The sequence below is a fragment of the Lithobates pipiens genome, unplaced genomic scaffold (assembly GCF_037356315.1).
Source record: "Lithobates pipiens isolate NorthernLeopardFrog02 unplaced genomic scaffold, aLitPip1_a1.2 Scaffold_30, whole genome shotgun sequence".
NCBI classification, from domain to species: domain Eukaryota; kingdom Metazoa; phylum Chordata; class Amphibia; order Anura; family Ranidae; genus Lithobates; species Lithobates pipiens.
This window is the reverse complement of record NW_027507791.1, coordinates 139,235,880-139,261,046: the sequence shown is the minus strand read 5'-3', so window position 1 is coordinate 139,261,046 and position 25,167 is coordinate 139,235,880. Positions and strand designations below refer to the sequence as shown.

The following is a 25,167-nucleotide window of genomic DNA, read 5'->3' as shown; positions in this document are numbered from 1 at the left end:
CCTGATGATTGTGGATGGTATGGCACATGGAATCTCTGTTCTACACCCAGCAGCTCACAAATATGTTTCATGACCCTGCCGGTAAAGTGAGTCCCCCTATCGGATTCCAGGACTTTGGGGAACCCCCATCTTGAAAAAACTTCGGTCCACAGAGCTCTAGCTGTGGCCGTAGCAGAGTCCTTTCTTAGGGGCAGAGACTCCACCCATTTCGAAAAGACGTCCACCACTACCAGTAGATATCTGTATCCTCCAGGGGTACTTTGCAATGGACCAACAAAGTCAATCTGTAGGTTTTCCCAGGGTCCATTGGCTAATGGTACCCTTGCTAATACTGGTCTCTGTCCCTTTGGCCTAGGGTTCATTTGTGCACATATTAAACATTCCTGCACTACCTGTGAGACTGTGTTTCCCATTGTCTCCCACCAGTACCTAGCTTGTACAAATTTCAAGGTACCCTGAACACCCATGTGGCCTGTTAACCTGTGATTCTCAAGGGCTAAGTCTTTTTGATGTTGGGAGGGAACTACAAACCTTCGTCCTTCTGACGTTTCTTTTAACAGTAGATCGTCTTCCAATACATAATCTTGGGGAGCATCTGCCGCTTTTGCTCTAAGCTGCTTTTTGATTGAGCTCAAGGCCTCGTCCTTATTTTGCTCACCTGCTAAACATGGGGTAGGCATCCTTAGCACCGGCAAGAGTTCATGTGAACCTGCTGTCACTTTCTGCTCCTCAAAATTATGTTCCTCCCATGCCTGCCTCCCTTCCGCATCATAGGGTGTCCACTTGACCCCTATCAGGGCTGCCTCCTTTGCCAGCTCATCTGCCTTGTTGTTACCCACAGTAATTTCCTCTCCACCTTTTTGGTGTGCTCTCACCTTAATGATAGCCACTCTCTGAGGTTCCACACTCGCTCTTTCCCATATGTCTCTTAGCACCGCACTATGTACCAATTCTCTCCCAGAGGCATCACTGAAGCCCCTTGACTGCCACAAAGGCATGTATTCGGTCAGAGACCTTGTTACATAGGCGCTGTCGGAGAATATGGTTATGGGACCTGAACTGAAATGCGTAATGGCCTCTCTCACTGCCTCTAGTTCAGCTCTTTGGGCAGAAAAGCTTCGAGGGCATTTGGTCATGATTTTCTCATTGGTCTGGGGGCACCACAGGGCATACCCTGTGTGAAAACTTCCTTCATCCCAGTACCTTGATCCATCCACCCAGACTTTAAGGTCTCCATTACCCAATGCTAATCTGAACATCTCCTGTGTCCTGGTCCGATGTACCTCCCCACAGTCATGTTGCTCCCCCTCATATTGCATTAATTGTGGGAGAGTGTAGGTGGCATTGTGGGTCACCGCCAGATTCCTGGGTGTCAAATCCACTAGCCATCTGGCTACCCTTTGGGAGGATACTCCACTGAGGGTACGTTCCAGAAGCATTTTAATTGGGGAATGGGGTGTCTGCAGAATGATTTTACCAAACCCCACAACATGTTCTGTGGCGAGAACCGACCAATGCACTGCCAAAAGGTTCCTGACACATTCATCGAATCCCCTCTCTACCGGGCTTAGTACTCTGGACCAATATCCCACAGGTACCCATTTACCCTGCCTCTCCTGCAGTAACACAGCTGTTATTGCTACAGCAGAGGCGTACACTTGTAGTGCAAAGGGCAAATCGGCATTCGGATTGCTCAAAGCCGGGGCCTGCATCAGACTCACCTTTAGCTCGGTGAAAGCTTGTTCATGCTCTCCCAACCAGTCTAAGGGGTCTGTTTCCCTCTTTTCTCCTTTGAGAAACTCATACAGGGGTCTTGCCTTTTCTGCAAAGCCTTCAATGAAGTCCCTGCAGAAACCAACCATTCCCAGGAACTGCCTCAAAGCAGTTTTAGTGATTGGTCTTGGTAGATTCCTGATAGTTTCACATTTGTTCGGGTCTGGAGTCCTTCCCCCCTGTGAAACTATCACACCTAAGAAACACACTGAATCCTTCATCAATTGTGCCTTTTTGGGATTTAACTTCAGACCCGCATTCTCGATTAGTGTCAGGAGTTCCTCCAGCAGAGCGTAGTGCTGCTCCTTTGTCTCTGTTTGAAGTAAGACGTCGTCCACATATTGAATGATGCATTCTGGCTCAGAAAATGTCTTCAGAATATCCACCATACAGATGTGGAAGTATGTAGAGCTGGATTTGAACCCCTGGGCCAATCGACAGAATGCATACTGCTTTCCCTGAAATGTAAAGGCTAGCTTGTATTGGCTATCCTCATGTACGGGAATTGAAAAATAGCCATTTGATATATCAATTGATGAGTACACCCTCGCTGAAGGTTTCAGTGCCGTCATCATATCTGGCATCTTAGCAACTACATTTGTAATAGATGGGGTGCATCTGTTTAGCGCACGGAAATCTACAGTGGGCCTCCACCCCCCCTCCTTCTTCACTGGCCAGAGGGCTGCATTTGTTTTAGACTGGCATTCTTTAATTACATTTTGTGCCAATAAATTCCTCACTGTGCTCTCTATGTATGGGATAGATTCGGGTGGAATTTTGTACTGACGCTGAGGTGGCGGATCAGGGCCCTCAATTTTAACAATCATGTTTGAAACCTTACCACATTGCGCTTTAGATGTTGCCCACACTTTGTTATGTTGCCACAAGATTTTAGCCAATATTTGGTCCTCTGTTTTCAGTATTGCCTGCGGGTCAAGGATTTCATTTGTTTTAACTGATGCAACCTCACCGCTGTCTATGACCGTATGCACCTTGCCTTTGTATCTAGACCCTTTCCACAATACCCAATTATATAGATCGAGAATCAGTCCGTGTGCCCCCATGACATCAGAGCCCAAAATAGTGCCCTCATGTGTTGGGGAAAGAAACAAACTGTGTTCCACACATAACCTCTTTATTTCTATGTTTACGGGTATTGATTGCTCAGAGGGTACTAGTTGTCCCCCGAATCCTCTAAGGAAAATTTGCCTCCCCGCAGGATCCTTTTGAAGTTCAATGTTAGTTATGCTGACAGCTGCCCCTGTATCCAAAAGTACATTTGTGCGATGGCCCCCTATCGCCCCTCGGATACGTGGTCTGCCGCTTTTGTCCCTGTCCAGCTGACATATTAGGGACAACTCCGGGGCCTGACATCCCTATGGTTTAAAATAAGGATTGGTTGGGGGAGGGATTTTATACTCCTCGTGGTTTTCCTCAATCCTTTTCCCTATCCTCTGTACTTCCCCCCGAAGAGAACCATATATTATAGCATCAGGTGCCTCGTTTGGCTCCTTCGCCACCTTATCTGGTCCAGGTTTTTGCTGTTCCCTCTTATGCCAAGGCTTCTTCTCACCCATGTTCCTCCTAGGCAGTTTACAGTCCTTTATCACATGGCCTGTATTGCCACATCTGTAACACCTGCCTGCGAATCTCACTCTAGGTTCGCTTTTAACTATCTCCGCAACTCTTTTATGGGGCCTATTGTCTTGATCTGTCTCCCGAACCCAGTCCCTTAATATGTTTATAAAGGTCTGATACGAGGTGGCGTTCCTCAGTGCAATTCTGGTATGGTAATCTATACATGTGCATTTATTAGCCATAGAACACAGAAAGCTATTGTCATCAGGAGACATATCAGGACAATTGTAGGTGGCTTTATAAATGGAGAAGTATTCACTGCAAAAGAGTATTGGATCAACTCCCCTCCTAAACTTTGTATTTTCCAGTGCGTCTGAACCCCTAGTATCTCTTCCTCCCATTATGCGCTGCATTTCCCTCATTCTATCTGCCGAGTTCCCCCAATTTGAGTTTAACTCGGGAGATAGACCTCTATGACTCCCGACTGGTGTTTGCAGTTTTTCACACAGTTGCAATGGAAGCCATGCGCGGAGGAGTGCGCATGCATCCCTATTGTTCAAAATGTACTGTGCCACTACCGCTTCCAGCCTGTTCGAGAGACTAATGGGTGAAGCGCTAGTGTCAAACTTTCCCAAAATCTGGCACAAATTTGTGCGATCTTGTATGGAGAGTGTTGTGGATTGGGTGCTACCCTCCCTTTTTATGATATCTAATCCTTGTCCAGTCCTTTCTGGCACAGGAGTGAAGAGAGAAGAACTTTGATTCGGGGACTCTTCAGCATTGTCAGCCGAACATACTGGTTGCTGTTCGATCGGTATTCCTTCTCTTTGATCCTGGGTCACAATGGAATGTGCATCTTTGTTAGCACAGCAATGGGTGTGCACGTTCTCCATTGCCCGTGCTCTCAAAGACACAATGGTATGATCTTTTTGGGCTAGCTGACTTTTACATTCCTGTAGTTCTGCCCTAAGCATTTCTATCGCATTTACATTCCCAGCCTCCTTCTTTTCTAAAGATGCGATACACTGTTCTCTCAACATACATGTTTCCTTCCATTCATCCAACCCCTGTTCCAATACATTATTCTCAGTCACCAATTGTTCAATCTCATTCCTCAGGTCCTCACATTCACAAATATCCGCTATAGCTGCAATATCTCTACTCGCATTTTCTATCTTTCCTAGTAACTCTGTTCTATCCTTATACCACTCCAACTCTTTCTGTTCTGCAATTTCTTTCATTCTCAGTAACATGCGTACAGAATTGGCTATTCTCTTTTTCTTGCCCTTCTTTGAAGATTTTTTTATCCTTTATGGCATCATTATGAGTATTGCATTGTTTCAATAGATCATTGAATTGGTGTGTTAAAGCATCCTTTACTATACTGTTGAATTGAATACAAGCATTTTTCCCAAGAAACTCTTCAAGGATATCCATTGACATGCTAATTAGCCTATCCACACTAGATTGCTCAGCCAGTTGCTTAGACAAAAGAAAACAGATAACAAATGGACAACCCCCCCTACTCAAAAAAAACAAAAAAAAAAAAACAGATACGAACGTTTAAATCTACAGTGCCTTGTGGTTCTACAGCATACAAGACACAAGGCACACTCTTAATCAATGCCTTGGTTTTATTGGACCAGAGCTATTTCACTGTCACGTGTGTAGAAATAAAAACCTATACTTCTCCCACTTTTTCCTCAAAGATGTATGGTAATTCCTGCCACTCTCTAACCAACACTGTGCATTAGCAATACACTAAACAATCAGATACCAAGCACACAACGACATAGAGGAAGCTGTTTAGAAGCTAGCTTTGACCTGTAGTCCCACCCAAAAAAAAAAAAAAACAACAACAACAAATACAAATCCGTTTACCCACGAATTTCTGTAGGAGAACACACTCTTATTCAATGCTCTTCTACCCGATAGCAGGTCATAGGGAATTTCTATTGGGACAGACCGCTTTTTCACAATCACGTGGATATTTCCACTTTTCCCTCAAAATTGTATGATTTATCCTGTCAATCTGCGGTTATATCACATAACCAGGGATGATCAGTCCCTTATCTCGCCAGTGCGCCAATTTGCCCTCTGGTTACAGTTTCTGCAGCAAACACAACAATAATGTACATATATATATATATATATATCAGTCACAATTCTCACCAGGTTTTACGCGTCCGTTCTACCAGTGGAATATCTCCCAGAATCCTCCTGCTCATCCAAGCGTGGTTTCAGAATTCGCGAGCCAGCGCTAATCTTGTCCACACTAGAGATGACTTTCAGTTCTGGGTGTCTTTGAGGATCGTCGCGACTTACAGGGACTCAGAAACAAAAATACATTAGATTTTCGTGGATTCTGTGTAAAAAATACGTACTACACGCCTTCTGGGGTGCCAAATGAAGTAACTGATCAATTTAGTCTAGTGCTGTTATTATCAGTTACGTATTCCTTTGTTTAGTCCCTATAGGTTAGCTATCAATCAATATGCTAAGCACATGTTATTGGTAATATCAGAATTACTACCACCCTTGGCTATGAAATCAATACACGGTCTAAGGTCAATTAAATCTTATTTATTTCCCAAGGGAATAATACAGCGTGCATAAGGTTTTAATAGAAGTTACAATAATACATAGCATACAATCACAGTGCAATCTAAGCCTTATACTTATCGATCCTCGTGACTGGGTCTTCTGATGGAATAAAGAGGCAGAGCTCAGGTCACAACCCTTTTTGTCAAACATACTTCAGCCATACCACACCCCATAGCCCATCCTACTCTTTCCCATAGACCAATCAGCGTCTCTGGGGCGTCTCCTCCCCCAGGCTACCAGTCCTGCCATACTTGGCCTCTGGGGGCAGTGTTTGCCCATAATTGCAACTGCTCCGACTGGATTGCTATCTCGTGGCCTAATCTCGGACGCCCCACCAACTGTCCCTCTGTTCTTGCAGACAAGCCGGCGCCATATCCTCTTTGAAGTTCCGTACATTCCAGGTGGGCTGAATAGAAACTCATTCTGCTATTCAAGTTGTGTCACATTCCTTGTTTTTAAACGTGTGAAACTGCCTGGCAATCACTATGGCTGAGTTCGGCTGTACAAACAGCTGTGTAGATGTATAACAATAATTCCTGTCTGATTCCAACACTTATGAACTGAAATTACCGGAATCGCTGCGTATCCACCCAGAGTTTCATGTGTCCCTTCTAAAACCTTCAATCCAGGATCCCTTCACTGATCGGAACGTTGGTTCTCCTGAACCTGTGCTTATTAATGGTGAGGAGGAATTTGAAGTTGAAGCGATTTTAGATTGCAGAAAGAGACGCAACCAGGTCCAATATCTGGTGAAGTGGAAGGGGTATGGGCCAGAAGAAAACTCCTGGGAACCAGAGACTGGTATCCACGCCAAGAGGTTGGTTCTGGCATTCAAAAGATCTCACCCAGGTAAGATGTCCCAGTTGGGCATCCGTAGGCTGCCCATTGGAGGGGGGCAATGTCAGGAAGATCCTTCTCACAGGCATCCGAGCGGCGTAAGTCGCAGAAGATCTTCTGTGCAGTTTCAAGAGCGTTACCGCGATCGGCGGTGCGCGCATGGCCGTTTGACGCAATTGCCGCCAATAGCGCTATTTAAAGTGGATCCTTGCTTCACTGCCTTGCTGCCTGATCAACAGCGTTCCCGTGTATCCTGGTATCCTGTATCTGAACCTGAACCTGCATCCGTATCCTGATCCGTATTGAACCCGGCTTGTTCCCGGCTCTGCTGTTTGCTGCCTGCCCCCGACTTTGGCTTGTACCCGACTACTCTTCTGGATTCCGTTTTTGTACCTGATTTGCTCGCCTGTGCCTGACCTGGACTGTTACACCATCCGTTATCTGTCTGTTGCCTGTTTACCGCTGCTGTACTACAGGACACCTCCCAGTCTACCACCGTACCCGGTTGTTACTCCCTCTGCGCTTTGTTTGCCTTCTACCTCTTGCTGCGGACTACTGGACTCTTCCCACTTCCTGCTGTATTCAGTTTGCACCAGCATTCACTGCCGGACTACAGAACTCCTCCCGTTGTTCGTTGTACCCTGCGACCACTTGTATCCCGTTGCCGGACTACAGGAATCCTTCTGCTGTCTGCGGAACCTTCCATTACCTACATTCCGCTGCTGGACTACAGGACACCTCCACCATCATCGGTCTTCTGCTCTTACTTCAACTGTCCAGTCAGGCACTTGTGCCCCTCTGTGCTCCCGAGCCCCTGTCATTACTACCAGGGTCTCCCGAGTCAGGGGTTTACGAGAAGCCGCTCCCTGCATTCCGGGCTCTGCCTTAAGGTAGGTGACACTTGCTTTTCAATATTGTGTGTTTGTCTTCCTGTGTGTCCTGCAGTGTGCTCTGGGTCTGATTCTGTTTACTGACCTTGGCTTGTTCTTGACTGTCTCTGTCTGCTTCATATCCCGACCTTTGGCGTGTTCCTTAATTATCCCTGCCTGCTTGTTGCCCCAACCTTTTGGCTTATCTCCTGACTATCAATTGTTTTGAATGCATCTTTCAGTAGCCTACTGTGAGTGTGAGCTAGGAGACCCTGGGGGGTTGCAACCTGGAGCCAGTTGCAGCGAAGACCATCCCCACCATTAGGTGCCCTGGTGAATACCTGCTGGCTCTTAGACTCCGCGCCCTGGTAATCTCATGCTGTAGCTCACAGTGTGATCCTTGTTGGTGCTCCAGAGGACCTGCTATCCTGATCCACAGCAGTCAGCCGTAGGGTCCACTATCTTAGCAGTGTGCTCCTGACCCCAACAGGGTGCATCTGTCACCTGGCTTCAGGTGACCTGCCAGTTACTTAATATACCTAAGGGGCAATTTGTAAGGAATTGCTCTAGAGAGACAGACTACCTTCAACAGTCAGAAATATTAATAAATACATTTGTAGTAAAGGGATATAAGGTAGAAACTATGGAAGCTGAAAAAAAAAAAGGTGATGAGTATGGACAGAAACAAATTGCTTCAAGATGGAAGAAAACAGGGGTCACAAAATTATGAATTTAAGATGGTTCTAGATTATAATATGCAATTTTGAAAGGTTGAAAACATTTTTTTAAATTGTTTAAAATTGGACCTTATGCATCCTTCCTATGCCTTATTTGCAGCTCTCAGCTGGCTTAAGGATTTTAACATACTGAGGATTCTTCCTAGGTTACCCCAAACAAAAGGAAAAGCGGAAGCCAGCTGGAATTTAAAAAACGTCACTAAATGCCATGTATCTGAATAGTAAAAAAAAAAAAAACAATGCAATGCCACTGTAACCATGTTCAAAAATCTCTTATTTCAGTCTCTTATATTAGTCTTACCCATGACTTTATTTTGAAATTGCATAGGCACTAATTGTAATCTTTGCTCCAGTTGGTACTAGAGACCAACTGGAGCAAAGACATTCAAAAATCAATGTTTAGTTCCAAAATTATATGTTATTCTATTCCAACATTTTGTATTTCCCACAACAGGAGGGGCTGCGGGATGAAGCTGCAGAGCCAGAAATTGATATTGATGATCTTTTGGATCTTTCAATAGAGGAGCAAAAATGTAACCTACAGGTACAGACCTTCAATTTTTCATTGTAAAATATATGAAAAATGACTTCCAGTATACTGCTTGCAAAAAAAATTTGAATACAAAAGGTTCCAAAGTTACCACTTATTTAAAATCTATTTATGAATACAATCAAAAGTTTTAAAAACAAAACTGAGTAAGTTTTAGCACACTGTTAGAATTTGAATAACTAGTTGGGAGAATTAGGGAATTATCTTTAGTTTTTAGTACTTTTCAAATGTTTCCAGGAGGGGGTGCAGTGTCAGCTTGAGGGCCAGGGTCTGTCTAGATCAATGTGCGAGGACAGATATAGAAATGCCATCAAATTTTCTGTGACCTTTATTATGGACATCTCTTCTTAATATCCTCTTTAGTTTGAAAAAAAAATTGACTGATTGCAGATCACATCCCTGAGTTTTGAAGGGTCAGGGCTTTTGGGTCCATAAGCTCAGTGTTCTCTGTCAATAAGGAGTCCTGCCTCAGGGTGGGGGGGGGCATTAAAATTCCCTGTAAAGTTGGACTAAGATATTGAGGGCCAGTAGCTTCTGTTAGTCCCCTCACCATTGCGTTATTTCAGCTATTGCAGTTTTCCAGGTCATCAATGGACATTATAGCAACTCTAATTCTGTGATTAAGTTCTGTGGTAGTGAGAATCGTTTTTTGCATTTCAAAAATTCTGTAAATACTTTTGTTTGGGTGTCTTAATTCTGCTTCTAAAGTGGTCGGTTCCATCATTTATGTATTTATAAGTATCTAAACAACGCTTTGGAGATCGTCTATTGTAAGTAAGATTCAAAATGTAAGAGTATACTTCCCAGGCTACTTTATATCCACTGGTTCTCTGACAGAGGATTGGGATATGCATCACAACTTCCCAAAATGGACCTAGAAGTAATTGAGGATGGGTCTTCCTCCCTTATAAAATAAAATGCTCCAGGAATCTAGTTTGTATACTTGTGATTTTTTTTGCTTCTGAAAACATCTACACTTCTGAGCATGCTCAATTAATTGATTGGTTTTGATGGTCACAAATGTGGGAGCCCTGATATAAGGGTAGCTCTCACCTTGTGATCTTCATCCTATGAGTAAGCTTTGATTACAATGAACTGCATGTGGGGTTCTGTGAACCAGGTGGAACAGTCTATGTTGGAGAGCTTAAAGCGGAGTTCCACCCAAAAGTAGAACTTCCACTTGCTGTACTCAACCCCCCCCCCCCCCCCTCCGGTGCCACAATTGGCACCTTTTGAGGGGAGGGGGGAAGGATACCTGTCTTTCACAGGTATCCTGTTCCCACTTCCAGGAGCCTCAGCCACAGTACTGACATCACTGCCCAGGCTCCCTCCTCCTCCTCCTTTCTCCTTCCCTGGCCGCCGCGCCAGTAAGAGAGAGAAGCGGAGCCTCGCGCATGCGCAGTAGGGTTCCTTTACTAGCAATGGAGGCAGCATGCACCCGACAGCTGATGGAAACATCAGCTGTGGTGCCGACATCGCTGGACTCCAGGATAGGTAAGTGTCCGATTATTACAAGTTAGCAGCTGCAGTACGTGCAGCTGCTGGCTTTTAATCTTTGCAGCGGTGGGCAGATCTCTGCTTTAATAAACTTTACCAAGGCTTTTAAACTGTAAGTAGCTTTTTTTTTTTTTTTTTGAGGAGCAGCCAGCGATTACTGGGAGGCTGCTCTCTGAGTTGGAGGATTTGTGAGGAGGTGCGCCTATAGCAAAATAATATTCTATGGTCTATGTGCACCTTAACATGCAGCTAAACCCACATATGTTACAATAAGGAAAATGTTATGAAGATGTCTTAAAGATTTATTATAAAATGAAGAAATATGTCATAAGAACACATGTAGTTGAGCATTTCACAGTACAGTAAAAATAGAATACGGGGGGATAAATGCATACAGAGCAGGACATGTGTTTAGCTAAACCGTATGGATATGTAACAAAGAGTAGCTGGCTGCTAGAACATTGAGTTATCTCCCTCATATGCTGCAACAGCATAACTGGGTATGGTTATAAAAAATGACCCTCTCCAAACCGGATAGTGTGCTAAACCTGTAGGTAAATAAGAGAATGAGAAACTTCACTAGGTGCAAGAGTGGGTTTTATAGTAAAGTTGGCACTGCCTCCACGCAGGACGGGCCCTCTGTGAACAAGAGGGGATTCCTCTCCTGGGAATTAACCAATAATTTAATCAAAGTAATTATGAGCGGAGAAACTACTGCAACCAACTTAAACATTAACCATAAGTATATAGATGCACACCACTATGGAAATAATACAAGTTTTATATAGGAAAAGATTATTAATAGTACAAACATCCAGTTAACAAACAGGTAATATCAGAAAAGGGCCCAACAAGAGTCCTGGTGGATTTGTGCACATATACCTGGATATATATATTTATTAATAAAGATACATCCAGATTAATGTTGCTGCAAAGTTCAGTTGCAGGGGTCCCTTAGGATGATCGCAATGTGGCATCCGTCTTTGTGTTGCAGACCTGAAGACAAGATCAGTGGTGATGGGGAGATCCTTTAACCATTGTCCTAACAGCCGGCTACACAGATTCTCATCAGCAGAAAACATAGTGTGGCACTGGAACTCAGGAACTTGCGTAATAGTCCCTAGTCATTTCTAATCTGTCACACAACTGGATGTCGAATTACCAAAAGTGGCCATCAAAAGCCTAACCTGGCTGTGGCCTATGCTGATTATTGAGCCCTGAGCTAAAACTAGCTATAGAATCAAAGACCAGAAGGGACAGGATTAACAAAAATAATAGGAGCTGCATATAAACTTTATTGCAATAAAAAGTTCACCTACTAATATACTGGAAAATGACCACTACAGACATACAGTAGCAGAGACCTACCTATCTGGCACTGTGCATGTGAAATAATAACAATGGGATAGAGATATGTTTGTCACAAAAATTTTGATACACATGCAAGAAGCTATGGGCATCTGCAGGTAAACCATTAGAACATGCAAATATTTGCCTAATAGTCTCTGCTTTCGGTCTGGGTGAAATACAGCAGCACCTGTGCCTACTTCATATCTATGTGATCATTTTTGGGCACAAGCTCTTTACAAATACAGACAGGGCAACAGATACTTGTATGTGTGTAGTAGAAACCACAGATCAAATGCTCACCCAAAAAGGGAAGTTCTGCTTGTCTGCCTCCTTCCCCCTCCTCTTTAAGTTTTCGCACATTATTTTTTTATGTGGTGGAGGGGGGGAGCACGTATTTGGTTTTAACACTTCTGGTTTGACACATTCCAATTCCAGTGAAATCACTACGGTAATCTGTGCCGAAGTTCATCCCCATCTCATAAGGGTCACCAGAACTACTGTCCCCATTGGAAGATTTTTCCTTGATTCCTGTTCTGGTTGCAACTCAAAATTTGGGATTTTCATTCACTTTCACTCTTGGTGATAAACAGATAGAGGGTGAATGACAGGTGTCAATCTGAAACAAAAAAAATCCTTTGACATGCTTTGCGCTCCCCTTATTATGAATTACATTGTATAGTGATGCAGACTAGATATTAATTGGAGTTGATACATGAACCGATGTGTACAATAACAAGTATAAAAATGGTGATTGCTGGAAGCATGACACAAAGATTATACTTTATATATTTGTTTTGCCAGGATATTCTTCAAGAATGTATCAGACCTACACAAGTAAGTTACACTGATTTAAACATGCACATTTTCAAGTAAGAGGTGCCTTTTAAATTCTTTCCATCAAATTACCCTCTAGCCATCAGAAAGGCATAAACAGTGCAATAACCAAGGATTGTTGCTTGGACCTTAATTTTATTTGTCTTCAGTTTTCTTAAAGGGAGTGTACAGTAGTACACTCAGGAATAAGTATTGTTCAAAATGTATTTTATTTATTAAAAATTCAGATAAATGTGAAGTATCGCTTATAAATTGTTAACCTTTTGTCAGGTCACTTGAGGCCAAGTGACAGATGCACGCTGTTGGGGTCAGGAGTGCACCGCTAAGGTAGTGGACCTTACGGCTAACTGCCACAGATGGAGCTCTGGGGGGTTCAGGAAAGCAGGTCCTCTGGAGCACCAACACGGATCACACTGGGAGCTAGAGCATGAGATTCCCCAGGGTGCTGAGTCTAAGATCCAGTGGGTGTTCACCAGAGGCCTTAGTGGTGGGGATGGACTTTGCTGCAACTGGCTCCAGGTTGCGGCCCCCAGGTTCTCCCAGCATATGCTCACAGTAGGCTACTGGAGGAAGCAGCAGACCGGGATAACAGGAGATAGTCAGGAGATAAGCCAAAAGGTTGGGGCAACGAGCAGACAGGGGCAGTCAAAGAACACGCCAAAGGTCAGGGTATGAAGCAGACAAGGATAGTCAAAAACAAGCCAAGGGCGGTAAACAGAATCAGATGTAGAGCACATGGCAAGAAGCCAAACACACAATATTGATCAGCGATGTTTGGCTGCAGTGCACAGGTTAATATAGTGTTCCCTGTTAAAGGCTGGGGTGGAACCGTGCTTAAAGGAAGATTACTTAAGCAGTTAGAACAGGTGTCGGTCTCTAAGCTGAACACAACAGAGAGGTAAGCAGACAGACATGAACATTACTGCAGACTCATGACACCTTTACCGTTTTGTGGCCAGTAGGTGTCAAATGTAGGTATGGTACTCCAGGCTTTCAGATAGTTTACTTCTATACTGTGAGTACAGAACTGAATAGCAGGATCCCAGTTTAAATACACACTTTAGTCTGCAGGTGCAGTCAACAAGTAAACCGCTTATTTAATGCTGGGCTTTCTTATTAGACAGCCCAGCTTTTACTGCACACATAAAACACTGAGGCAACCTGTATTAAATGTTTATATGTAAAATAAGGATATTTAATAAATAGTAAAATAATATACAATATCAGTTTATTTTTACATTCATTTCTATTAAGGTTTATAATCAAAAAACACTATCATTTCCCTTTAAAAGTGCCACAGATTGGCTTAATACTGCCTTTAGCAAAAACATAAATATAGCTTGTGTGGTAATACACAAATACCCTGCTGGAGAGGACTAAATTATTGTTCCTGTGAATTATAAAATTATACTTTTTTGCTTTTTTTTAAATGAAAGATCTATTAAACACAGTATTTCTTTTTCTGGCCTGTGGGCCAGATATAGCCCTCTGCTCATCTTTATCCAGCACTTGGACTATTGCTCCCACTGGTACAAGGTACAAGGCACTTTTCTTCCCATTTACTGCAATGATGGATGACTACTATTCCTACTGCCACCAACAATGGGGCACAATTCATCCCACTGATACCAATGATTGGGCACTATTCCTCCCACTGACACCAAAACTGGCGCACTATTGTACCCACAATAGGGATGGGTCACTATTCTTCCCATCAAAACCAATGATGGGACACTATTCCTCCTACTACTAATCAATATGTGATTCCCTACTCCCACTGACAACCAAGCCTGAGGCATTATTTATTTTTAGTCCCACTAACATTGGAGCATTTTCTACTCCCAATGGTCACAGTCCGGACCCCCTAAAGTCTGAAGGTCAGTAATCTTGTCCTTTGTTTAGAGAGTTTGGAGACCTCTGTTCTACACAAAAATATGGGCCAAACAGTGAATAAAACCCTATAGCTGGTCATACGTGGTTCAAATACGTTAATGGGCAGGCTGAATGTACCAAATTAATTGATCGATCAACTTGGGTATAACCAGGCCTGCTGGATTCTCTTGCAATTATCGCTAGTGGCTGCTATGGCCTCTAGCAATAATCACTGTCTTTTCCCAGTGGGGACAGTTTCCCCTTCCCCCCAGGAGAAGACAATTGCTGATTCTCCTATCAACACTGTCTGTGTTAATAGGGGAATTGTGTGGATTTCTTTTCTGCAATCCGTGGTTGTATTGAAGAAATTTGCACTGTGTATGGCCAGCCTAAGTTCCACTAACCACAATTAGGAAATCTGGGTGGAGTATATTAATTTGAACCAATGAGTGGACAAATCAGTCAGCTTCACTATACAATAGATTCTCTAAGTATAATTAAACTAATCAAATGGACATGAAGTAAAGTTTGGGGACTCTCATTTCAAAATAATATCCTTGCTGCTTATTGCACTATCACCTTTCCTAGATTTTCAGTTTTGTGTTTCAGAAATTCACAATGGAACTATTAGAGCGATTGAAGGGATTGCGAAAAATTTCAGCCTTGCAACGCAAATGACGATCCTGTGAAACATTCCTAAGACTTCATTCTTCAGAAACCCATTTGTGATACTGCTATGACAAAGAAGAGACGTTGAATTCTTGGACATATCTATCTTTCATATCAGAGTTTTAATATGGCAATTCTAACTTAGTATATGAAAAAAGAAAGGAGAAGATACTGAGTTTTTTATGTGGATTATCCTTTTCATACTCCAATAAGCCTGATGACAGCACTGCAAATCCAAAAGATAGTGAAGGTGACTGCAGTAAAAGCTGTAAAAAAAGCTGACCTCCAACGTATCCACCATGATGTCTCTAATGACCACTGCTGTGCTTCCGTTAGTCCATTGCTTATTGAAAACAGTCTGTTTAATATAATGACATCATGGAGCTCTTTACATTAGTTTTGAACACATGCTTATCTTCAAGTGATGGAAAATACAGTTTTGTATTAATTTTCAATGTAGACAATACTTAATGTTATATACAGAATTTCAAGTTATGACTAGTTAGTGTTTTTTTTTTCAGAATCCGCTCAGCACTGCTCTGCCTTCTGGTAGCTACGAAAAAGTTAAGAGCATATACTGTATGGATTCTGGAAGAGAAGGAAGTTGCTGTTAGATCAAACTTCATTGTGTATTGTGGCTTGTAGTGGCTATATGGTAAACCTTCTGGTAGCACACGTCCTGTCTTAGGGCGATAGTCCTTACTCACTGTACTGTAACTATAGAGGAGCAATACTTTTACCCTAGGGCAAGATTACGTAAACCTTTCCCTCCCATCTTCTCGTTCACCTACATTCTATGTTCCCCTTTGTTAGAAACTAGCCTATGCAGTCAAGGGGTCCCAGTAAGCATTAAAAAAAAAAAACGTGCAGCTCTGTGAAATGTTCATAATTGTAAGTGCTTAACCTGTAGGCCATTTGCTCACTCCCCCCCCCCCGGAAGCCTGGCTGAAACCCCCCCCCCCCCATGATCTGCCTTGTTGCTGGGACTGAAAAACCATTGGTCTTTGCTCCTGTAATGCTGGGAATGGGTGCACAATAGTTTTTAAGTCCTGGCACCAAGAGCTGAAAACAATGTAACTGATAAGAGTCAGCACAGGCAGAGTTATTAGCTCACCAGTTTTCTGGTAGGATAAACAAGTATTTTTTTTTTTACTTGTTGAGTCTCCGCTGTTCCCACTGCCAGTTGAGTCTCCGCTGTTCCCACTGCCACTGCACACTAAAGGGTGCAAGCCCTGTACATCACAGAAATCACAACGTAAAGAGCTATGATTTAGCGCCTAGAATGATATGAAACACGTTAGCTGTATGCTATATTCTCATTTGTACATTGTGGATTGTCGTTGTTAATTTGCTGCATCAATAAAAGGTGATTTTATGGAATTGCGGACAGCCAGACTTTCTTCACATTGGTATTTTTTTCAGTTGTCGAACAATTATAATAAAACACTTTCAATTGGATATTCAACACACTAAAAGGCAGAAGTTTACTGCTAATACACTTTGCTGATATCTGTCCACAAGTATAAAGAATTACAATTCTAATAGTACAGACATAGTTAAAGTCAGGTAGTGACATCACTTCCAGTGAAGATGAGCAAGTTATGGTACTTACCCACTTTCCGCCTGTCCTATAGCAGAATGAAAGCCAGGAAATGGTTCAGTTATCCAGACTGGGCATCATATGACAGCAGGATAAGGGGGCGCGCAGCACAGCAATCGGTGGTGTGGTGTGTTTGTCTGACACACTGCATCTCCCAGCTAAAAAGCCTCTGACGGTGGCTGTTTACCATGTGATCAGCTGTGTTCAATCACAGCTGATCACAGTGTAAACAGGAAAAGACATGCATCGGCTTTTCTTCTACTCGCGCTGACAAACGCGAGTAGAGGAGAGTAGATCGGCTGCTCTCCTGACAGGGGGGTCTGCACTGATTATTGTTGCAGCCCCCTGAGGATGCCCACCCAGAATCACCAGGGATGCCCACCCATGGCCAGCAAGGATGTCCACCCATGACCACCAGGTAAGCCCACTAGAGCCCACCAGGGATGGCAATTATTGCCCATTAGGATGGCACTCTGTGCCCATCAGTGATGCCTGCTAGCACATCTGATTAGTGATGCCTATCAATGCCACCCATCAGTGCCCACCAGTGTCGCCTATACGTGCCCTCCAGTGCCACCTATGAGTAGACATCAGTGCCCCCTATGAGTGCCCATCAGTGCCCATCAGTGCCACCTATGAGTGCACCTATCAGTGCCCATCTGTGCTGCTCATCAGTGTCGCCTATCAGTGCTGCATATACATGCCACCTCACCAGTGCCACCTCATCTGTGCCAATCAGTACTGCCTCATTAGTGCAGCCTCATCAGTGCCCATCAGTGAAAATGTACTTATTTACAAAGTTTTGTAACAGAAACTAAGAAAAAAGTTTTTTTCAAAATGTGCGTATTTTTTATTTGTAGCACAAAAATTAAAAACATCAGAGGTGATCAAATACCACCAAAAGAAAGCTCTATTTGTGCGGAAGAAATTATAAAAAAAATTTTGGGTACAGATTTGCATGACCATGCAATTGTCATTTAAAATGTGAGAGTGCTAAAAGCATGGTCTGGGCAGGAACATATATAAGTGCCCTGTATCAAAGTGGTTAAATAACAACTGTACAAAGTACAGCATTAAATATCATTACAAAACATCTAAAAAATAAGTACATGGTATAAGTGACAAAAGTCACCAAAAAAAGCCCAAAAATACTGTATATAAAGAATACATATAAATCATAAAAGCGCAATATGAAATATAACATGTACCATCCAATAGGACATAATGTGTAAGGCTGAGTTTCCAGATGATATTATAACACTGAGCAGAGGAAAGCCAAGTATATTACTGGGATGATATTTATCGATTCAGATAGACTATTATGTGTTGGTTTTAACCCTTTTATGTGAGTGTTATGGATACATGTGTAGCACTGACCCCCGAAGGAGCTGCTGATTTAAATTGGGCCTGCATTCTACTGAGAAACCCCCCTTCTGAATGACTGTCCCCTTGGCACAGCTGTGGTGCAATAATAATACAATACAGTGTAAACAATATAATGTACCTGTGTCTATCCCTCAGGATCCTCTGGCTCCACCTAGTGGGGAAAGACAGTAAACCACACACTTGTACTCTTAAACAGGAATACTTTTACAGAAAATATAGCAAATAGGTGGTGTAGAGGGTCAGCCTGGGGCAGGGTTAAGAGGGGGTTAATTGAAGAAGGCAGGTACTTCCCCTTCAGGCGTGCTGAAAGTGTCAGTGTGGAGTTGTTGAGTAGGAGAGAAAGACACAGCAACACGCTGTGTGGAAACGTCCATTGCTGGAAGGTGTACCTGCTGGGTGAGCTTAAACCACAAAAGACTTTAGCTGTGTTTGGAGCCATGAACTGTTACCTCTAAGCCTGTGGGCTGACGAACTGTGAGCTGTACCTGTGTGCACATCTGTGTGATAAGACAAGTCTGTCTGGTCTTATGTTTTGTTTTGCTGTTTTGCTGAATAAAAGCCAAGTCACCTAATGTATTTCCTCCTTTTTCTTCTTTCTTCACTAGCTTAAATAGTTTCTCAAATAATTGTAATCCAAAGGGGTAAGTAGAGAAAGTTAAGTTAGAACACTCCAGGTGTAACTCCAGAAATTTGTAATCACATTTAGATACCAAAGTGTAACGGGCCTTGGGCCTACTAAGTGTCAGTTGCACTTCCGTGGAACAACTGGTTCCAGCAAGGGCTATTAGTAAGTCTAAGTACATGTAATAGATTAAACGGTGTCTCGGATTTCTTTCCTCATTCCCTAATTACCATGATTGCAATATGCTCTAATTGATATGCTGTGCCCCTTTGTCCTCATGCATGCTGGAAGCTTTTTTCCTTTTTCATGCATATTTGCCTTCACTAACTTCCCCACCATGCTCTTCTGGGCCCATAAACCTATAGTCTAGTCACTTAGCAATGTCTTTTGTCAGCTCCATAGTATTGCTTTCCCCTAAACACCCCCTAAAATGTCTACAAATTTTATGTGTGTGCTTCAATTCATGCAGAGTGAAATTTTTTTTTTTTGGTTGGGCCAAACTCATTAGGAACCCCTCTCCCCCCAACTGCTAGGTCAGCTGATAGCAATCCGCTATCTGCTGACTTTACCAAACCCAATACACACTCTACCTACCTTTTTCTGGTCACATTTATGGACAAATTCACCAAAGCATGTAGTGCAAGGGCCTGCCTCAATACTTTCAAATGCTATATTTTTTTTTCTCCTATTATCTTGATAGGTAATAGCAGAATATTTTTTGGTATTATGACACTTCTTACCTGTCCGGTGGGCTGCCAATAGTGTAAGGAGGGGCTGCCCAAAGTATCACACATTTATGCATTCAGCTCTCAATCAAGTGGAGAGGGTTACCTGTCCAAAACATCCCCCCCCTCATTTTTTGCAAGGGCCCATCAGATGGGGGGGGGATGGGGGGGGGGGTGATGACTCTGATAAGGGGACCTTATACTTTAGGCTTTAAATACTAATTTCACAAAATGTTATACTAATCTTGGCCAAAAATGTTGGTGTCTAATCTGCTTGCAATGTTGATGTGCAAAATTACAAATTCTTTGTCTTGTTTCACTCCACAGTTTCCTTCAACGCCACAGGAATGGCAGACTGTGGCCTCCCACTTTGCCAGCCGTTGGGACTTTCCCAATTGTGGAGGTGCAATTGATGGGAAACACGTCCGCATCGTCCCACCCCCCAACTCGGGGTTGTACTATTATAATTACAAGGGGTTTAATAGTATTGTGATGTTGGCGGTGGTGTCAGCGACCTATGACTTCCTGTATGTGGACGTGGGGCAAAATGGCCGGATGTCGGATGGTGGAGTGTTCTCACAGACGGAATTCAACTGGCATCTCCAGAGTGGCAGTCTGGGCTTGCCACCTCAAGAGGAGAATCAGGAAGGACTCCCGTTTGTCTTCGTCGTGGATGCAGCCTTTCCCGATGAGGACCCTCAACCCGGATCAGAGGATCTTTAATTTCCGGCTGGCCAGAGCCAGAAGAGTCGTGGAGAACACTTTTGGAATACTGGACAGCCGGTTCCGCCTTTTTTTTAACGCCAATCCACATGGCTGAATATAAACTCAATCATATAGTGCTTGCCTGCTGTGTTCTGCACAATTTCTTGAAAAGACATTCAGCAAACTATGTGGCCTCAGTTGGCCCTGATGCAGACTTGCCAGAAAATTAGAATCTCACGGCCCTTGAAGCTGCTCGTCCTGTCTTGCCCCCCCCCCAAAGCGAGGTCAGAACCCAATACATGGAGTACTTTGTGGGTAGGGGGGCCATTGATATGCCAGACAGTGTCTGAGAGGCATTTTTGTAATAAATTTTTCTTTGAAAGTACAATAATCTTTGTTTTTATTTACTGCTTGGCTTGGTTTTAGCTGTCTCCTAGGTATTTTTGCTTTTTTCGTTGGGCCTTTTTCTACAACAGTGCAAACCCAAGTTCTGAGCGAGATGAGAGGACAGGCTCTTCTTCAGATAATCTTATTATGTTGTGGGTCTGCTACACACACACCTTGTTTTTGTTAACTAATGTATGTGACTGACAAAAATCTTGCTCATTTTCAGCACCATGGCAGAAATATGTGGGGTCAGGAAAATGGCGGGATTGGGAAAATTTACACATCACTGTGAGTGTTATTTACTAAAGGCACATCCACTATGCATTACAAGTGCACTACAAAAGTGCACCTGAAACTGCACTTGGAGCGCAAAGTGGAGTTGCCTTTAGTAAATAACACCCATTGTCACCGAAAACAACAATTTTACTCCAAATACTGCTTTTGTGCATTGAAAAAGGAAGCCACACATTGTTGATAATTAAACTTTTGAATCAAAGCACATTCACATGTGCGTTTAGAAAAGGGTTTTACAACAAACCAACATATTCGGTGTATCAAAAACATTATTTTAGGTAACTTTTTTGTAACTTGGCATTTTTGTGTAAACAGGCATGTATCAAAGCGTAACATACAGAACACAGGAACTTGCAAAGTTCAAATTTGAAAAGTGAAGACAATATCAGACATGAGTATGTAAAAACTGGGCTGATATTGCCTCCATCAGATGGGGTGTCACCCCTGGAAAAGCCAAAATTGGAAGATGCACACAGTGTGTCAACATGTGCTATCTCCCATCATGGGGGATCAATGTACATGTTTTGGGGGTGCAACCCCTTCATCTCAGCCACTTTCCACAAAACATGTACATTGATCCCCCATGATGGGAGATAGGGCATGTTGACACTGTGTGCATCTTCCAATTTTGGCTTTTTCTAAAATACAAAATTTGTTTTTTCAAAACACAAAAATAAAACACCATGTATTATAAATAGGACGATATACATTGATTAGCTTACCGGAAGCTGTGGGCTCCGACACTCACCTGTTGTGGTGACAATTTGTCCAACTTCAACAATCTCTCCTTCCTCCTCCTCCTCTGCTTCTGGTGTTGGAATTTCACCTTCTTTGGGAGGTGTGGGGTCCCTGGTGTCCTCAGACTTCCCGAGTCTTCTCCCCTATGAGAATGTAAAAAAGGAATACTTAGCACACAGAGGGCAGAAATAGGAATATGAAACATTGCTTGGAAGTGCCATACAATTTTATTTTTTGGCCGAGTTCAAAGGTGAGAACATTATTTTGGACACTTTGTAAAGCTGGAATACTTACCTGCAGTGTGAAGAAATGTAGTGAAGTGTAATTTGTGAAAACATTGTCTTTGGAGTGGGCTAACAAACGATGTTTCTTATGAACGATTGAACACATGAACTTGAAAGTGGCCATTTTAAACTGTACAACATGAAATCAAAGCACATGGAGCAGTATGCAAGAATAATCATACGAACACACGACAACTACTTACTTTTTTGAAGAACACGCTTGATCCTTCTGTACTGATCGTGCTCCCTCAGTTTCAGGTCTGACCAGCGTTTTCTCAGTTGATCCTTGGATCGTCGTACCCCAAAATTCTTCTGAAGACTTTTCACAACTTTAGTTATTATCTTGGCCTTTCTGATATTTGGGTTTGGGTAAGGTCCATACTTCCCATCATAGTCGGTCCTCTTTAATATGTCCACCATCTCCAACATCTCTCCAAAAGACATATTTGAGGCCTTAAATCTTCTCCTCCAGGATCGGAACGTTTCAGGCTCCGGGCTTTCCTCACCCTCCTCCTCGTTAGTGGAACTCTAATTGCACACCTGCGTTCTCTCCGCCATGTGCTCTCCCCACTGCGCTGAAAGAGAAGGGGCGGGGAATAGTCTAGAAAGAACGTCAGTGGCGGGCGGAGTTTTAAGCATGCGCACTGTATATAAAACGCAACACGCATGTGTCGTACGTACGATCTGTGAATAGAGTGAGGAGCTGACGCTTTTGTTTGATTGCTTTGGTGCGGATCATGGTCCCCACGGCAGACATGACCTATGTGAAGGGCAAAGTTGGTGCCCTGAGGTGTATATATATCAGGGAGCGAAAGATGCAACAGAATTCCCTGAGATCAGGAGATCCAGATGCCATTACCCCAGGATGTTGTACTACGAGAGGCTGCATTTTATGGCAGACCAGGGGAAACCCAGGCCACCACTCTCCAGTCTTCCTTCAAGGCTTCCTTCACCCCCAGCTGAGGCTTCCGATGTCCAACCTGGGCCTTCCAGGCAACAACATGTGGAGGGGCCCAGCTTGAGACAAGTATAGCATTGTTGAACATATTTCTTGTCGTACATTTAATGATGTTATTATTGATCAGTAAGTTGTGATTTAACAAAGTGGTTTACATCTCAATAGACAGTGACCAAAAATGTTTGGGACAAGAATGAAAAATGCTGGGCTCAGAATGATAGTCTGTTCTATTTGGTAACATTCAATTTGCAACAGTCATGTCAATCACAAAATGGGGTGATTGATGAGCAAAAAACTAAAACTATATCCCATTTTCATACAAAGGAAGACCTCAGCCGGGGGGAGGCTGTGGCAAATGGCAGCCAGGAGGTCGACCATCGCCCTCCTCATCCTCCTGCCACAACTACAGGAGCCGAGCCACAGCCTCGAAGGATGCCTGGGGGGAAGTGCCTAAGAAAGACTAGAGAGTGATGACCTGGGTTCAGTCTGGTCTGACAGAAGATGCAGCCTCTTGTAGAACCACATCCTGGGGACATAGATGGCATCTGCTCTTCCTGATCTCTAGGACTTCTGGACCAGACTTCTCTCCCTGAGATATGTACTCCTCAGGCCACCAATTTTGCATTTTCGATTTAGTTCATGTCTGCCCTGAGGGCCAAAGGCTTCGTCAAATTGACAAGTTTCTCCAGCGCTGCCTCCCTCTTTAGTTGTTTGACACCTAAATAAAGGTTTTTTTTGTTTGAAGAAATACTTGCGGATGTGTTTTACTTCAAAAAGGACAGTTTATTTGTGAGCAGGCAGGTACATTTCAAAAATACAAAGTGAAATGAATAACAAGGGGCACCAACACCAAACAACCTCCTGTAGATTAAAAAAAAATAAAAATACAAAAAAGATAATAATGGTGTTGTGGTAAGTTGACACACAAAACACACCCAAAAAAATACAAAGATGAACAAACTGTCAAAAAAGGAGATGTTGATTAAAAAAAAAACACAAAATTAAAAAACAAAAAAAGATTGTGTAGATGTGACAATTTAAAATATTGTATTGCTGAAATGAGTAAAAAGACTAAAGAAATACGTTTGGGAGAAGTGTGTGTGAATATGAGCATCAAAACAAGTTCATTCTTGCATCATTGTAAAGAACAAGAGAATGCGCTGCATGAAAGAGTTGTCCGTCGGAGTAGGCTACACATGATCAGACTATGTCCGATCGGAGCATGTTGTCGGAAAATTTTATAGCCAAGTTGGAAAACTTGGTCCGGATACTCCGACGGAAACAGTCCGATGGAGACCACTCACAGTCGGATTACCCGACAACACGGTCTGATCGGACATTGTCCATCGGAATGTCTGACCGTGTGTACAAGGGCTAAGAGTTTCAGTATGACCTTCCTCTGCATCAGGGAGGACATCCACAACAATTTCCGGAGCCTCCATGGGTCACAGCCAACTCATCCCTAAGTCTTCATCTTCTTCCTCCAAGGACTTTGACTGAGATCTGGTAGTCGGCCTGCTGACTTCACTGGATGTGGATGGAAGTTCCTTCTCCATACTTGTCTTAACCGTCTCTGTAAGGGGCAACAGGTGGTTCCGGTGCCAGGTTTTTACAGGTCCAGTGCTCCCCTCTGGTTTGATTTCGTATACGGGGATGCCTCGGAGTTTTCCACACACACACACAACATAAGGCTGCAACTTCCAGTGATCGTCCAGCTTATGCTTCCCTGGAATACCCAAATTTATCAGCAGTACTCGGTTACCTATTCGAAGATCTTGAATCTTCACTCTCAGGTCAAAGTTCTTTTTATTTCTGCTCTCCCTGGATCTTAGAAGTAGCTTGGGCCTGCTCATAGGCAATTTGCAAGTTCTTTCTCAGTCTGTTCACATATCCTTTGTGGGAAGACTCTGAAGTGTGGTCCAGAGAGGTTCCAAACGCCAGATCCACTGGAAGCTGGGCCTCTCGGCCAAACATTAATCGATAGGGTGAGTAACCCGTGGCATCGCATTTGGTGCGGTTATAGGCATGGACTAATGCAGCAATGTGTCTACTCCAGTGGGGCTTATTTTCTGCGGTCAACGTACCCAGCATATTCAGGAGGGTCCGGTTGAACCTTTCTGGCTGGGGATCCCCTTGTGGGTGATAGGGTGTGGTCCTCGACTTCTGTATGCTCAATAACCCCAGTAGTTCTTTTATTAGTCTACTTTCAAAGTCTCTTCCCTGGTCTGAGTGTATCCTTTGAGGTAATCCATAATGGACAAAAAAATTCTCAACAAGAGTTTTTGCCACTGTGATTGC

The 25,167-nt window shown here is 43.2% G+C and overlaps 2 protein-coding genes across 3 annotated transcripts in view; one reads left to right on the top strand and one right to left on the bottom strand.

Moving 5' to 3' along the window:
• The window catches only part of PPP1R14D (protein phosphatase 1 regulatory inhibitor subunit 14D), a 54,185-nt gene extending 37,635 nt beyond the window's left edge, over nucleotides 1–16,550 (top strand). Inside the window, exons 2-4 of one of the 2 annotated variants that reach the window (XM_077464910.1) lie at nucleotides 8,853–8,942; nucleotides 12,597–12,629; nucleotides 15,111–16,550. In XM_077464910.1, the coding sequence (XP_077321036.1) occupies nucleotides 8,853–8,942; nucleotides 12,597–12,629; nucleotides 15,111–15,179 (192 nt within the window). In that variant the 3' untranslated portion in view covers nucleotides 15,180–16,550. The remainder of the gene's footprint in view (nucleotides 1–8,852; nucleotides 8,943–12,596; nucleotides 12,630–15,110) is intronic. The other variant, XM_077464911.1, reaches the window with a different exon arrangement.
• On the bottom strand, nucleotides 3,143–4,631 carry LOC143943260 (posterior protein-like). Its single transcript, XM_077464909.1, has one exon. It carries the CDS (start codon nucleotides 4,602–4,604, stop codon nucleotides 3,150–3,152), a length of 1,455 nt encoding a protein of 484 aa, XP_077321035.1. The 5' UTR covers nucleotides 4,605–4,631; the 3' UTR covers nucleotides 3,143–3,149.
• Nucleotides 16,551–25,167: the final 8,617 nt, after the last annotated feature.

Excerpts from the sequence above, each read along its gene's own strand:
- LOC143943260 (XM_077464909.1), bottom strand. The coding sequence starts at position 4,604 with ATGTTACTGAGAATGAAAGAAATTGCAGAACAGAAAGAGTTGGAGTGG.